Source organism: Sphaerodactylus townsendi, linkage group LG01 (genome assembly GCF_021028975.2).
Source record: "Sphaerodactylus townsendi isolate TG3544 linkage group LG01, MPM_Stown_v2.3, whole genome shotgun sequence".
NCBI classification, from domain to species: Eukaryota; Metazoa; Chordata; class Lepidosauria; order Squamata; family Sphaerodactylidae; genus Sphaerodactylus; species Sphaerodactylus townsendi.
In genome coordinates, this window is record NC_059425.1 from 50404696 (window position 1) to 50420361 (window position 15666).

General features: G+C 39.7%; 1 protein-coding gene across 9 annotated transcripts in view; it reads left to right on the forward strand.

The window, feature by feature from the left end:
• The window catches only part of PREPL (prolyl endopeptidase like), a 38554-nt gene extending 22917 nt beyond the window's left edge, over positions 1-15637 (forward strand). For 5 of the 9 annotated variants that reach the window (XM_048482903.1, XM_048482894.1, XM_048482941.1 and 2 more), the window contains 7 exons: positions 3278-3472; positions 4325-4500; positions 7043-7259; positions 9100-9249; positions 11171-11303; positions 12012-12094; positions 15397-15637. In XM_048482903.1, the coding sequence (XP_048338860.1) occupies positions 3278-3472; positions 4325-4500; positions 7043-7259; positions 9100-9249; positions 11171-11303; positions 12012-12094; positions 15397-15453 (1011 nt within the window). In that variant the 3' untranslated portion in view covers positions 15454-15637. Of the gene's footprint in view, positions 1-3277; positions 3473-4324; positions 4501-7042; positions 7260-9099; positions 9250-11170; positions 11304-12011; positions 12095-15396 lie in introns of those variants that run through there. The other 4 variants (XR_007243349.1, XR_007243348.1, XM_048482918.1 and 1 more) reach the window with 4 other exon arrangements.
• Positions 15638-15666: the final 29 nt, after the last annotated feature.

The following is a 15666-nucleotide window of genomic DNA, read 5'->3' on the forward strand; positions in this document are numbered from 1 at the left end:
CTGATGGTGAGCAGTTTTTTGAGGCCATCTTTACAAGTCCTGGTAAGAGTTTGCTCTGATGAACTTAAGTCCAATAGTGGGTAGGTGGCTGTGATGAAGAAAGCTGGTAACCAAAGCATTCAGAGAAACCACTGTATCCTCAAAGTTGTTTTGAACACCAATGTCTACTTACTCATTAAAAAACCTTATCTCCTTAGACTCAAGGCAGCTAACAAAGCAGCAAGAACACACAAAAATCTTAATGTGTCCAGCAGAAAGTTAAAAACAATCTTTACTCATTTGTCCTTTTATTTATTTAAATATTTATACCTCCTTTTTCTCCCCGAAGCCCATTAGAAAAATGTTCACCCTCTTCCTTTTTATCCTCAATAACGTTATGAGGTAAGTTAAACAGAGAACGTGACCAGTCTAAGGTCCCCCAGTAAGTTTCTGTAGCAAAGTGGGGCTTTAAACCTGGATCTCACCAATCTAATTCCAGCAGTCTAACCACTACACTGCACTGGTTCAGTTCTGCAAGATTTGTGCCTGGAGCAACTCTTCCTTTCAGGCTTTTATGTCCATCATGGGAACCCGTGAATGGGAGTTTGGAGCATGATCAAAAGAGACATGGGTGTCCCTTCAACCTTTTTCTGCCATTTACTAGAAAGTTATTAATCTTAACCTAATGAGAACAAGTGGCGTATAGCTGTTTGGGTGTTAGACTAGGACCAGAGAGGCCCAGGTTTGAATCCCTGCTTCCCATGAAACTTAGTAGGTGACCTTGGGTCAATAATTCCCTCTCTTAGTCTAATTTACCTCATAGGGTTATGGTCAGGACAAAAAGGAGGAGAGAGCAGTGTTTACCACCCTTAGCTCATTGGGGGAGGGGGAGGATAAAAGGTAATTATAAAATAGATCTTCTTTCCCAGCTGTTCAAGGAATTGGAGGTGAGCACATTGCCCATTTGAATCAGGGGAGGAGAAGCCTCTTAAATGAACTCTTTTTATTGCCTACCTGTTGTCCAGTTCTGTATGTGTGCTTTTCTGTTAATTTTGCCTCAGTGTTTGAGTGGAACTTTTCCAACAGAGATGATGAAGGATCTTGAATTTGCCTAATGGCTATTTTACCATAAGCCTAGCTTTGTCAAGCATGCCAACACATGGTAGGGGCAAAAGACTTTTCAAAATCAGGCATGAGATGCAATAGACCCTAAACTTCTTTCCTAACTCTGAAGATGCCTGTCCTAGAGTAGTTACATTGGAAAGGAGCACAAGCAGAAACCTAAGAAGGCAAATGGCCTTGGGCGACCTTGAGCCAGTCATGCTCTCTTAGCCTAACCTGCCTCACAGGGTTCTTGTTCAGATAACATGGAAGAATGGAGTATGATGTGCGCCACTTTGTATCCTAGTTGGGGAGAAAGACAGGGTATAAACAAATAAATAAATTGAAAGAAAATTCAGGGCCGTGCCCCCCCCCCCTCCCCAAACAGTAAACTCCCAGAACCAGGTTGACGCCTTACTCTCTAGGCTATGCCACCATGGGAAACTGTGGGATAAAGCCACAGGGCAAAATCCTCAACTGCCTATGCCTCCACTAGATGGGAATCTTTTACGTTCTTTACCCCAATCCTAATCTGAAAGACAAACCAATTGCCCTTCTAAATGCAGTTTTTCCATTTAAGCCATCAGGAGAACATGGTTAAAAAACCATACTTTTTGTCTACTACTGGGGAAAGAGAAGGAAGGGGTTTCAGTAATGAGTTTAAAACTATTAACAGATAACACATAACTTTTGCTGGGTATATTAGACATATTAACTCTTTGGTATGCTGAACAGTTAGTTACCAAGCTTTTATTGCTGGTGTAAAAATTGGCCTGTCAGCCACAGGATTTTCACAGTGAAAATGTGCGTTCATGCCAAAAACCACCAATATTTCATTTTATTTTCTTTAGGAAATTGGGCTTTGAGACTGCTATCATCTCTTCCTCCATGCTACCTTGCTTTCCCACAAAAATTAAACTGAGACTTACATAGCTTCCTGAGACAGATTCTCTCCCACATAAACACAGATGGACCACTGTTAACGAGCCTGCACAGTTAATTTTACAAAAATGTGTATATTTGTTTAGCCAAATATGAATTATACTACCAGTTAACCATAACCCTTAATTTGTCGGAAGCTATCTGAATCAATTAATGTAAGCTGTACTTCCTTGTTGCTCAAGATTATTTCACCTAGACAGATTTTCTTTTTAACTTTTCAAACACAAGGGGTAGAAGACTGCCTTGCCAACCTAACTCCATCCTTCAAATCCAGCTATCCAATAATATTTTAAGATTTTGCTTTGCATGCTTGTAATAAAGGGTAAACCTATACGCTCTCCAACTAGTCTCCTAATGGCAGCATTCAAGTTAAATATAGTACCCATTCTGTAGGGTTTTCCAGACTTTTTAGATTGATCCTCTTCAGGTTTTAATCAATTACGCAGAGTGCGGTTTTTCTGTGTGAAGCTTTTTGACTCCAACTGCCACTATTCCCAAAGCCTTTATCAACCGACTAACCAGAACTCCTTAAAAGAAAGTAAGCAGTGGGTAAGAGGCCCTGCTGGTCTCAGAGAATGAATCTTGATTCCTTTCATTTCTAGGAGTGTTAAAGTCTTAAGACATAATAGCCCCGAGTTCCTGAGTATAGCTGTGCCAAAAAAATGATTTTGTTCTTCACAATGGCTAGCGCTGGGAACAAAGTCAGAGGCAGGGGTTTGTAAGTGGCCGAGCACTCCAAAGCCAACACAGTGCAGTGGCTGACGTTGGCTTGGCAATTTTTCAAGTTGGGAAGAAAGAGTAGACTCTAGAGAAGAAAGATTTTGCAAACTTCCTAATACAACACTGGTGTGTATGAAACTCCTAAACAAATAACACGTGCATTATAACATTTCTTATACAAGTATTCTCAATTTTGTGTTCTGTTAAGGTATTTGATTATGACTTTGCCACCTTTTATTTCAAAATGACATAAGGTTTTGTTTTTCCATTTCAATTACTTGTTGAACCTCATTAAGTAGCTTTTAGGCAAGGGAGAAAAAAGTAGTTAAATTGTTGCCCTCTTTGTCATGGTGTTTCTTTTGACATTTTTAATTTATAAGGGGGGAGGGACTGCAACCTCTGGCAGACACGCATGCCAAAGTTAATTAATCTTGAAGTTCAAATCCTTTCATCAAAGAGGAGGCATCGAATATAGTTTTGTAAAGACAGCCAAGGGCTGGGGGATATTAACAATCGCTGGGATTTTTTTTTTCAGCTACCTGCTTGGGCCTGTTCATTGGAACTGGAGCCTCATCCTGAGAACACCAGCAGCACTTGCTATTTCTGGCTTTCCTCCCCTGTTCAGCCTCCAAGACGTTTTGCATATTCATTGGCAGAAAACAAGCTCACTGAACAAGAGGTACCGATTGCGGTGGACTTTCATGCTGTCCATTTAGAAGCTAAGAGCAAGGTAAGATTCTCAGTTATTTCCTTGCTGTCTTTTGAACAGCATCTGGATGGGAATTATGAGTTGGCAGTGTATAACATTCTCTGGTTGTCTTGTGCATTAGATGGGCACTGTGTTTCCCTTCAGCATTCAGGAGGTTTGCCATCTCTTTTTCAAACTTTGTTTTTGAGAAGGGGACACTGTACTTCTTCAGCCAAGAGAGAATGTCATGGCACAAAAGGTTTACTGGGATACCCTTTCTTGCTTTAATGCCTTGCTTGTCCAGCAGAAGAAGAAAGGTTTTGCAAAGGACATTTTGGAACCATCTAGGGAAAAAATAATCTCTGACTATGGAACAATAGAAAGAATACGAATCTCCCATAATATTTATGTGTAGAATATTCTGGGTGAGATGCAAAAGGAATCAGAATTGTAAGGGCTGGCCTACTGTGATTGCCAGTCGCAAAGGAAAGAATTCATAACAGCCTTAGGAGTTTTAAAATAAATACAGATCTATATAGAAATGTTAAGTTTGTAACAAAAGATTGCTGCTACACTAAGTGCTAAACTAAGCTATTCCTAATGCATATGGGTATTATTAGAGGGTGTAGGAGGAGCTGGTTGTTTTCTTGTTTTATAGATTTTCCCGGTGTTGCACTTAAATGAATTTTATACTCCACCTTGGTAAACCAACTCAGCAGCCAGCCAATATCTCAATTTATTTTTCAAGAGTACTTTTTTTTATGCCATTAAAGTACAGAAGAATTACTGTAATAAGAAAAACACATTTAAAACGTATAATTGAAGCTTTCGTTTCCCTGTCTCCCTTGTGAACTTTGAAATATCCTTTAATGTAAAATACTCCTTCCTTTCTAGGATAAAGTTTGGGTGCCAATTACAATTTTTCATAAAGCCAATTCTGTGGAGCTACACAGGAAACCACTTCTGATTCATGTTTATGGAGCTTATGGCACCGACGTGAATATGAGCTTTAAACCAGAAAATCTAATGTTAATTGAAGATGGGTGGATCTTAGCATACTGTCATGTTAGGTAAGTTCCATACATTACAAAATTGGTTTGTGGGGTTGTCTTGCTGTTTGGGAAATGTGTGTTTAGGAAATCTTTTCCATTTTTATTTGGTTTTCTCATGAAATATCATTCATAATTTAATTTCTCCACAAATATATCTAATGCACTGCTTACTAGGTTGTTTTAAAATTCACCAGATAGAGATATGATTTCAGCTCTTTGGCTTAATATGAGCTATCATTGGGTTCGGGTTTTACATCCTTTTGATTCAATCATGCTATTCTAGTATCAGTTTTCTACACAAGCTCTATTTTTTCCATATAAAGGATTAGTTAAGGATACTGTGATATTACATTCACTTCATGAGGACTTACCCTCATTAACATCAAATGCTATTACACATGCATTTGCTGAAATTGTGTCAGTTATTTCAATGGTATAAATGGTACAAATATTTAACCTTGCTTTTTCTGTCTTCTGGACAAATTTTGTTTTTGTCCCTTTCCTCTTTTCATTTCTTTTTTCAGCTTTTCTCCTGTTGTTCTAAGTAATTAGTATCTAATAAAAATAATTTTAAAATATGATTATTTTTCCTACTTAGTTTTGAAAATTGTGAATACATTGTTTTCATATGAACAAATAATTATTCTTGAGGTTTTGGATGTATCACATAGCATATCTCAGGAAATCAACCCCAGAACCTAATTTCGCTGAAATATTGGAATTTTATAAATGTAATAAGTAAATAGAAAGTATGATTAATTCCTGCCCCCCCTCCCCCCCACACACATATCTTAAAACTGCAAAGAGGCAGGCGTTAATTTGAGTAAGCTATTTTCCTCATGTTTCCTGTATCATGTGAAGTGGGAACTAGCAGGAACTAGGTGATCTCATCCAAAATGTGATCTGTTGGACCCAGACAAGTCACTGTAGTTGTTCATGGATCTCAGGTTTCACAGCACATGTTGCAAATTACTTGGCCTGCTTTCCCTGCTTCTGAGAAATATTTAAATAAGCAACTGTTTATAAAATTTGAATAATTTTATTCACATTTACCTGTGTCTTTTCTAATTAGTATGTCTAACTCAGGTGTTGAAAGAACCCTGATGAATTTGAGAGAGTTTTAAAACAAGTACATAGTTTAGGCCAAAAGTACAACTTCCTTAAAATGAAATTTCCACAGCCTTTAAGAAATACACACACACACACATACACACTGTTACGGCATGTTCCACTTATTTCACAATCATAGAACCCATACATGGAGGCATTCAAAAGAGGACTAGACACTTGCATCAGGCCAAAAAGAACAGCTTCACAAAGAACCACCCTTACATCCTGTTGTTTTGGTTGTACTTTTAGAAAGAAGGAAGGGCAAGACTTCTATTCTAGTGGAATTCTCCACTCAAGGGCATTACACTGCAGTGCAATTTGAGTTTGCCTAAAGATTATTTATAATGATGAAAACTTGTAATTTAACTTCTGTAGCGAGAAAAGGAAATATTTCAAGTCCAAAAATGTACAGAATCTAGTATAATTGAGGGTACCATATCTAACACAACACTGGCTACAATACAGGTCAGAGTGTACCCATAGAACAGGATTTAAGTGGCGGAGTCACAGTGTGAAATTTCTTGTCCAAGGAGTCCTCTTCTGGTCAGCTGTTTTATCGTTTTTGGAGCATACATGGATGCCCGTCTTTCATGGGACTGGAGAGCGCATTTGCCTGCCTAAAGTATAAATTGGTCCCAGAGAGGCATTTTTACTTAAATAATGAAATTTGTTTTATAGGTTATTTACCTTAAATTTCATTAATGTGTATATTTCTTTTAATTGTTGTTGAAACGTTTCAGTATATACCACTTAGAAAATTTGCCTAATTTCTCCTGAGCACTTAAAATACGTCTCTAGAGCAGTTTTCTAATGGAAAAACTAATGGGGTATTTTTTTTTTTACTACAAACACAGTTAATGGGCTATGGCAGGGGTCTGCAACTGCGGCTCTCCAGATGTTCATGGACTACAAATCCCATCAGTCCCTGCCAGCATGGCCAATTGGCCATGCTGGCAGGGGCTGATAGGAATTGTAGTCCATGAACATCTGGAGAGCCGCAGGTTGCAGACCCCTGGGCTATGGTAAAAACAAACAAACCCAGAAGTATACTTCCATAGTTGTTTCATACCCCAGCCATATTTGTGTGTACAGAAAGATTATAAATGGCTGTTGTTGGGGCCATTGCTAATGTATAGGTAACAGTCTTCTAAGCAGATCAAAATTGGAGAACTATTTCTGTAGACATTGTGCCAAAAAAGTGCAGTTGACATAGAAATTTAAACCAGACAGGGGAACCAGTGTTAGAAATACTGGATGTTTTTAGCAGTTCTTTCTATATCGGCAAATTTTGAAAGATTTTACCAGACATATCCAGATCAAAGTGTTTTTATCATCCATGTTTTGAAATTTATATGAACCATTTAGCTCATACAAAGTTAGGAAGTAGTTGGGCTGTTCTTCAAAAAATGTATAGATTTTCTTACAGGATTGTATAATCATTTTATTTCAGAGGTGGAGGAGAATTAGGCCTAGGGTGGCATAAAGATGGATGTACTACTAAGAAGCATAATGGTATCTATGACCTCAAGGCATGTTTAAACTTGTTGCACAAACTGGGGTTTTCTCAGCCCATGTATACAGTTCTGGCAAGTCTGAGTGCTGGAGGAGTTCTTGCAGGGGCTCTGTACAATAATCATCCTCACCTTATCAGGGCAATGGTTTTACAGGTGAGAATTTATCATTTCATTCCACTTCATGGTTCATGGTACCCTTTTGAGAATTACTTTGGAATAGTGGCTTCTGAGATCTTGAAGTATCTTTATATCCTATTCCAGCACAGACTCGGATCCAACATGCTTTAAGCACTCAAAGCTACACTGCATTCTTACTTTTCTCCCTCTGAGATAGGAGAACATCATGTGTGGATGATTCTTACCCTTTTCTTCAGGGTTGCAGGACCTAAATTGTTTGAACTTCCTGTCTCCTCCAGTGAGAGTCATCCATCTGCAGTTCTTTTCCTGCCTTAGGCCCTTTTTGCACGGGCGGGTGAGCTGGGGTGCACCAACATAGTTGCAGTCAGTGCACCCACCGGGGCCGTTAGCATGCCATTCTGCAAATGGCTCCGATGCCCCAGCAGCCCAGGGGACTGCCTTTGCATGGGGCCGCCACTTTTTTTCCACTCTTACCTCCTCTTGGCAGTTGTCACTGTACAGAGGCCAGGGGACACGCCCCCACGGCCATGGCGACACCTCCTGGGATGGAGCCAGGAGGTGTGTCCCCTGGTCTCAGTACAGCGACAGCAGCTGAGAGGAGGTAGGAGCGGGGAAAAAGCAGCGTGGGGGAAAACGCTGCCTTCTCCCCCATGCCATTCGCTCAGCACCAGGTGGAACATGTTGCTTTCCAAAAAACTCGGTCAGTGAGCAAGTTTTGAAAGTCGCGTTTTTGCGCCATGGGGGGCGGGGTGAGCACAGCACTGCTACAGTGCAGCAGCGGCAGCTTTGCAAACAGCGCCCCAGGGACGGTGTTTTTACCGTCCCTACGGCGCTGTTTTCTACCCGTGCAGAAACAGCCATCGTCAGGGAGAGCAGCTTTTAGAGTAGGCTCTGGTTGCTATCCTAATTTCAAAGCAATTCTTCTAAAATTTCTAACTTTTTCATCCTGTAACTTATTTTTAAAGCTATCTTTAATACTGTTCTTCCTGTCTCTGCTATTTAATCCCTCCCTGAGGCAATACCTTGGTACTAGTTATTGCAGGAATGAAGAAAGACATTGGAGAATCTTCCCTTGCTTAAACATGTTGAGAAACAACAAAATTAAAGCCCACTCTTTCTAGCCCTTAATTGCAGGTGGATTCTGTGTATTCATTGTTCACTGGGGAGAAAGGTGGATTTTAAACTTTTTTGCTGCACATACATGATCACACAGTCCAGTCCAGTTGCAGTCCATGATCACATCCCAGATTGTTTGGCCTTTCAGTAGAAAACAGTGTTTCCACTCTTAAGGAAATAGGCAAATAGTTTGATAATTAGAATATGATAAGGTTAGTGTCCAAGGGTGCCACTTGAGAACTGCAAGGAAGTGGTTGATGACCCAAAATAGAAAAAGTAATCCACATGGATTCCCCCATGCTAGTTTGGTGGTTTGTCATTGCCTGCCTCGGCAGTGACCATAGTATTCCTTGGTGGAATAATATTCCATCTAAATTCTAACCAAGGCCAACCCTACCTAGCTTCCAAGGTCTGATAAGATTTGGCTAGCCAGAGCCATTCAGGTCAGGCCCTTACTGGGTTAGAATGAAGTATATCCATGTGGGCAACAATAAATATTTACATTATATAAAGGAAAAAATGTCTAAAGAAAAACAATTATTATTGGAAAAGGACTTTTAACCAGAGATGTGGGGTAGCATTTGTTTTTGGTCTGTTACAGATTTTTAATAACCTCCTGAGAATAGAACCTCGATAGGCACAATAGAATATACAGATAATCTTACACAGTAGGTCAATAAGTATTCTTTGATTCCTTATTACCTGAAAAATGTAAAAAAAATGTTGGTTTTGTTCACAGTCTCCTTTTTTGGATGTTTTAAATACGATGTTGGATCCTCATCTTCCCCTAACCATTGAAGAGCAAGAAGAATGGGGAAATCCTTTGGTTGATGAAATTTGCAAGGAATATATTAAAAGCTACTGCCCCTATCAGAATATAAAACCACAGGTACAAGGTCATACTTTCTTATCACTATGGTGTGCACAAGTAAATATTTGACATTTTGAATACTTTGACAAGTTTCTAACGATTGTCACAATCTAGCCCAATTTCAAAATCTGCTATATTTCAATCAGGGACAGCTTAATTGTTGCTTAACAATCCCAATAAAATTAGTGGAACTTCATTGTGACTAACTGTTGCTGGGCTGTTTCTTGTATCTATTGATGACATGATAATTAATTATACAGCAAACTTTTGTCTTAAAAAACAAACTCATCTTCTATAGTGAGGGTTCTTCAAATGAAGTTTGATGAATGAGATTTCCAGCAAAGATGTAAATGGTAGCTGAAAACTGGCTAGTTTCCATTAACCAGTGTCATAACGCTTGCTACTCTCAAACGTTATTAAATCTCATTAAGGCTTTATACACTCGGACTATAGTTCAGCTAAGGGCACTTTCACACATTTGCACAGAATAATGCACTTTCAATGCACTTTGCAGATGGATTTTACTGTGCAAAATAGCAAAATCCACTTGCAAACAATTGTTAAAGTGCATTGAAAGTGGATTGAAATTGCATTATTCTGCATGTGTGAAAGTGCCCTCTGTGTTTTTCTGCAATGTATTTTAAATGTGTCCTACAGTGAATGTAAATAGTCTTCCATGGGTAGAATTTTGCAATTGTTAGCCTGTGTGGAAAAAATTATTTCTAACTTCATGGAATCTTTAAAATAATTTTCTTGAACTAATCCTGTGCAGAAATAGTGCTGGGTTCTATGTAACAATGATTAAGAAAATTGGAAGCCAGCAATGAGAATGCCCATACTCTCCTCACATCTTCTCCCATTTGAGAACCGTGTCATCCCAGGCACAGATAGCCGAAACTGGGGGTTTGGCTCTCTGAACCCTGGTATATACTTTTACAGTTAGGTTCAACCCATGAATCCCCCCACCCTCTCATTCCCATAATATCAGCATGTGAAAGGACAGTGAGAATAACAGCATTGTTTGGTACAGACAGTTTACTCCTCCAGGAAGGCAGATAAGGAGAAACAGTTAAGCTCTATTGAACATACAAGCAAAAGTGGGAGGTCCCCGTAGCCTTGAGCGATGATAATGGCCAGGCCATCTGCAGCTGCAGTGTGGACGTGTAAACTGCCAGGCCCAGAATGGTTCAGGCCTGGCAGTACCATAGCACTCACAGGCCCCACACTGGGATGCCATATGTGGTTGGCAGACTTTATTTGGCTTGGTGAATCGCAAGGTGTGCAAAGTTGAAGCAGAAGATGAATTCACAGTTCAAAGCATCCAAGTAGCATCACAGATGGTGAGGTCCAAAATATTACTGCCTACGTCAATACAGATACCCAGATAACTAAAAGAAACCCCATAACTGAATTTAACTGAAGTTAAAATTACCTTTTCTTTATATCATACCTTTTGATTACCGGCAGAGAGACTGATTATTTGGCAAAGATTTGAGGTAGCTGTGTTAGTGTAAAGTGCTTTTTATTAGGGCTAACCAATAGTTGCTCAAGTCTTGGGATTCTCTAGAACTCTTCATTAGACAGGATTTAAAGAAATGAGGAGGGAACTGCAGATGGATTTGAATAGACAAAATGGTAGAGTGAATTTGCCAGATTCTCCTTGGTTCTTCTTTGCAGTCTCAGTCATTGAGGATGTTGACAGTTGAACAGAAATCCAATGCAACTTTTTACTAAAGTAACAGATGAAATCTTTCCATAATTGTCAAGTATAAATACATGTGGCTTCCTCATCCATACAATTAAGCCTTCATAACACATCTCCCACTGGCAATTCTGAGCAACTTCTCCATGGTTAAAAAATAACAGCTGCGCAGCCTGGCATCAGTAACTTCATCCTGATAATTTCTTTTCCTCCTCCTTTTCCACCCTGTGCCCCCAGCATTATCCTTCTCTTTTCATCACAGTCTCAGAAAATGATCAACGAGTACCTCTGGCAGGAGTGTTAAGATACATCTGTAAACTTAGAAGAGCTGTAAAAGATCATGCCCAAGCCAAAAGCACAAATGGCAAAGGTAACTGTAGAAATTCTCCCATTTAAATGTAGTTGGCTACATCATCACGCAGGTGCATGGCGTGAAAACAGTTCTCTAAAAATGGAGCTATAAATACAGAGTGTATTTTGCTTGCATTTTACTCAGTTACAGTTTTCGAAGTGGCCTTATTTTCCTATATTTGACTTTGAATTTACAGCTCTATATTCACTAATCTGTACCATTCTTTCTCTGTGTGTAATGGATTTTCTGCTGTTTATTAGGAAGTTGCACCAGTACACCACAGATTTGGATTTGTTATTCAGATATGGCATTCCGACTGTTTGGATTCAGAATTACCTAATTGTTCCATTAAAGTCAGTAAGAAATAGCAATGTTCTACTTTTTATCAGTTTTTCCTCAGTTCTCTGGCCCTTTCACAGCATTTGTGCCAACCCTGAAGAGATAAGGATATGTGGCCAGCACACCATGACAACCACAATTGCCAGACCATAGCATTAGGTAGTGACTGCAGAGCACTTGGTACCCTGGACAATACAAATGTCTCCAGAGCATCACTGGGCATGGCACAAGAAAGCAGAGGACAGCTGGTGCAGTCAGGGCAGACAAATGTCCAGAGGGGCTCTGGCAGGCTGGTTCCTACTGGCTTCAGTGGAATTCCAGTTACCACATCTTCAGTTCTACTTCAAAATGTAACTACACTTTGTTTGCATCTTATATTTGTTTTAGGTCTTGAGGAGCCTAATATTATTTTAGATGTGCAACCAGGAGGCAGTCATTGTGCTTCTTCTTGGGAAGATTCTTTAAACCAGGTATGATCACTATACACTTTTTAAAGTTGCTTTGAGAATCCAGGGCCATTTCCACATGGCCGAAAAACAGCGTCCTAGGGACGGTAAAAACACCGTCCCTGGGGCGCTGTTCACACAGCTGGCACTGCTGCATTGCAGCAGCGTTGTGCTCATTCCCCCCCAACCAGCGCAAAAACACCGCTTTTGAAACTCACTCCCTGATCGAGCAAGCGCGGTGTGAAGTGCACCAGCAGGAGGGCATCGCTTTTGGCCCCTCCAGTGTTCCCGTTCACCTACCTCTCCTCCCTGCACAGCTGGAGAGACACGCCCACGCTGCCCTCCAACATCTGGGGGTCAGAGGGCAGCGTGTCCCTTCAACCATCCAGAGCTGTGCAGGGAGGAGAGGTAGGTAAACGGGACGACCCACGGGTGGCTTCCCACACGAGACCATTCGAACTGTCTCGTTTGTCCACCGGCATTAATTAGTAGGCAATCGTAGATATATTCTGTGTAATATGGAGAAAATACATTTCCTGTTTGGGAAAAAAATGGAGACCTCAGGGATATGAATATCTAAGGAATAATTTGAACATAAATTTATAATGTTTTTAATTTTCAGCAGTCCTTGCTGTTCAAATATCATGTGGAAAAGAACATTACTGCAGTAGAATTGAAGAACAAGTATAGATGGAGTGGCATTTCTGATTATGCAGTGTAGATTTCAGTGAACATCTCTTGTGGTTATGCACATGATATACACTTTGATAATTATTATACACGTGTTTATATATTTTTCTGTCCATCTGGATGGATAGATGGATACAGCAATCCATCCTTTTATAATAATAATAATGGATATCCAAATGCACTTCTTCCTGGAAAATCTGGAACATACTGATTGAAAATGAGTAAAAGAGTATACATGCAATTCAGTTCTGTGGAAGAGACAACTCAGATTGTAATGGCAAATTCCAGGGAGAAGGTATACCAGAAGTGAATTTGATAGCATCCCTGCAAATCTCCGCTTTACTTAACCCCTGCCATCCATCCCTCCTTTCCACCAGCTCTGAATACAATCCACTCTTCGTAGTGTCCTTGAACACCCAGACTGACCAGCCAAAACCATAATCCCATAACTTCATAAAAGAAAAATTGTTTTCCCCTCACAAAATGATTCTTTGGAAATCATCTAAATGGGGTTGTATTCCTGTGAGGTTTGCCACATTCCCTGCTGTCCTTTTGTAACATTAGCATTAAGGACCTCTGTGATGTGAGGGCTTCCCCCTTCAGAGTAACTGGTTGGCTTCTGTGTGAATCAGGAGAGTATACTTGACAGACAACTGGTCTGATCCAGTGAGGCTGTTCTGGTGCTCCTGTATTATTATGTTCACCTTTCCCAGAACACTTCAGAAATAAGGTTTGTGATTCATACATGGTCGTGGAATATTTAATGAACCCATTCATAAGGACAGGGATTCTGCACATTAGTGTCATTTCCTGAATGTCCAGTATTCACATCATGATCAGAAACAAGTGATTGAATTAGTAGGTACAGACTGATCATAACATCAGTAATGTCAATAAAGTATAGAAATAGCTTTTGACCAATGGGTATGTTTGTGTGAGAGAGGGAGGCAGAGAAATGTATACTTGTTAGTAGGCACGCACCATTTTTTTCTGTATTTTTCAGTTTGAATATTTTTGAAAAATCTGAAAAAGGTCAAGTACCCGTACTGGTATGGGGGAAGGGGTTGGCTTTTTTTTTTCAGGTGAAAATTATTGTTTCTATGAAACCAGAATTTGAAAAATTCCACCCTGCCTCTGACCTCCACGTGGGTCTCAGGTGGCAGGTGGCATGGGTCTCAGAGGCCGTTCAGCTGAGCCTGGCATTCAGCTCTGCACCATCTGCCACCTCCAAGACCCACATGGAGTTCGGAGGCAGCAGCACAGTGCTGAACACTGGGCCTTGGGGATGGGGTGGTCTACAAATCCAAATAATAAATAAATAAATAAATAAAAATACCAAGAAGGGTTTTTTGCCGGGGAGGTGGGTGGAGTTGATTCAGCTTTGCCTAATGCATACCCCTACTCATTATACTTCATTATACTTCATCCCTGTCTCCCTCCTGAGGGGCTTTTTAGATCGCCTGGACGCTATATTTTGTACGCTGTGTTTTAAATGGTTTTAATTAATGTTTAGAACCCTAGTTATGTTGTATTTTGATTTAGATTTATGAGGGTGCTCTATTTGTTAAGTTATGTTTTGTTGCTTATGTTGTACACTGCCCAGAGCCCTTTGGGGGTGGGTGGTATAAAAGTTTAAATAATAATAATAATAATAATAATAATAATAATAATAATAATAATAATAATAATAATAATAATAATAATAATAATAATAATAATAATCTATTTCATTTCAGTATTATTCTTACTATGTTATTGCCTTCATATTGTAAAAAATAATATTTGCTGTGATTTGCTGTGTAAATCAGTTCTTGGTATATATGGCCCAAATTCAACAGAAGAAAACACACTCTGAAACAGTTATTATTGATATGCTTCCTTGGGTGGGAAATCCTGAACTAGAAGGCAAGCCACATATGTGCTGCCCTAGCCAAATTGGTTTCACTAGCAATGACTATTCATCAGGAAAGATAGGGGATCCAAAGGGTTAGACTCAGTCATCCTTCCCCATCCAGACACCTAGTCGGCATTATTGAAGACAGGAGTTGTGTGTGCATTGGACTTTTTGTGTCATGCAACACCCATATCCAAAGGGAGGCTCTCTGCAACAGTTGCCTCCCAAAAGCCAGTGGTAGCAGTGAAAATATTCCTTACATTTGTGATACACAAGCCAGGATATACACTATATACATATGAGTGGGTGTGGTTTGCACAGTTATAACCTAAATGAGCAACATGAAAACATAGGACACATGCACATACTTTCTTCATACACAGGCTATGGTGAAATGAAGCAAAGCAATTCTGAAAACATTTAGTGACACCAGCTTCAGCGATGCTGCTTATGTTCTGGCCGCAAGTTGAATTATACCTGACAGTAATGTTCAGTTCACAGGAAGCTTTTCTGATCTCAGTGAAAAGTCCTTTACAGCAGCTGCCATTTTCTAAAGAGAACTGAGCATATTACTCTTCGGACCGCAGGAGAACCTTCTTTATTATCTACAGGGTAAGAGGACGACGAATAGCATGACAAAGGAATCAGCAACAGTGTTGTAGAGAGCTGTAAATACCTGTGAAGTGTGCAAAGCACTACAAGAAGTCTGTTGATCTTTAACTAAATGTTTTACTTGTTTTAGGTTGCTGTTCAACTAGCTTTTCTCTGCAATGAGCTTGGACTAGACGTTCAAAAATGACTCAACGAAGCACAACTTTGTGCTTGAGTGATAAAACAACCTTGACTGAATGGGAAGCTACCCACATGATTACTACAGCATCAGATGAAATATTTCAGAGTAATGGTTTATAATTTAACAGTCCTTAGAAACAGATGTCTTCTCCAAACATATTTTTACTAAATAAAATAATCATTGTTTAAAACAAGTAGAAAGGAATTCCCTTTGTTCTAG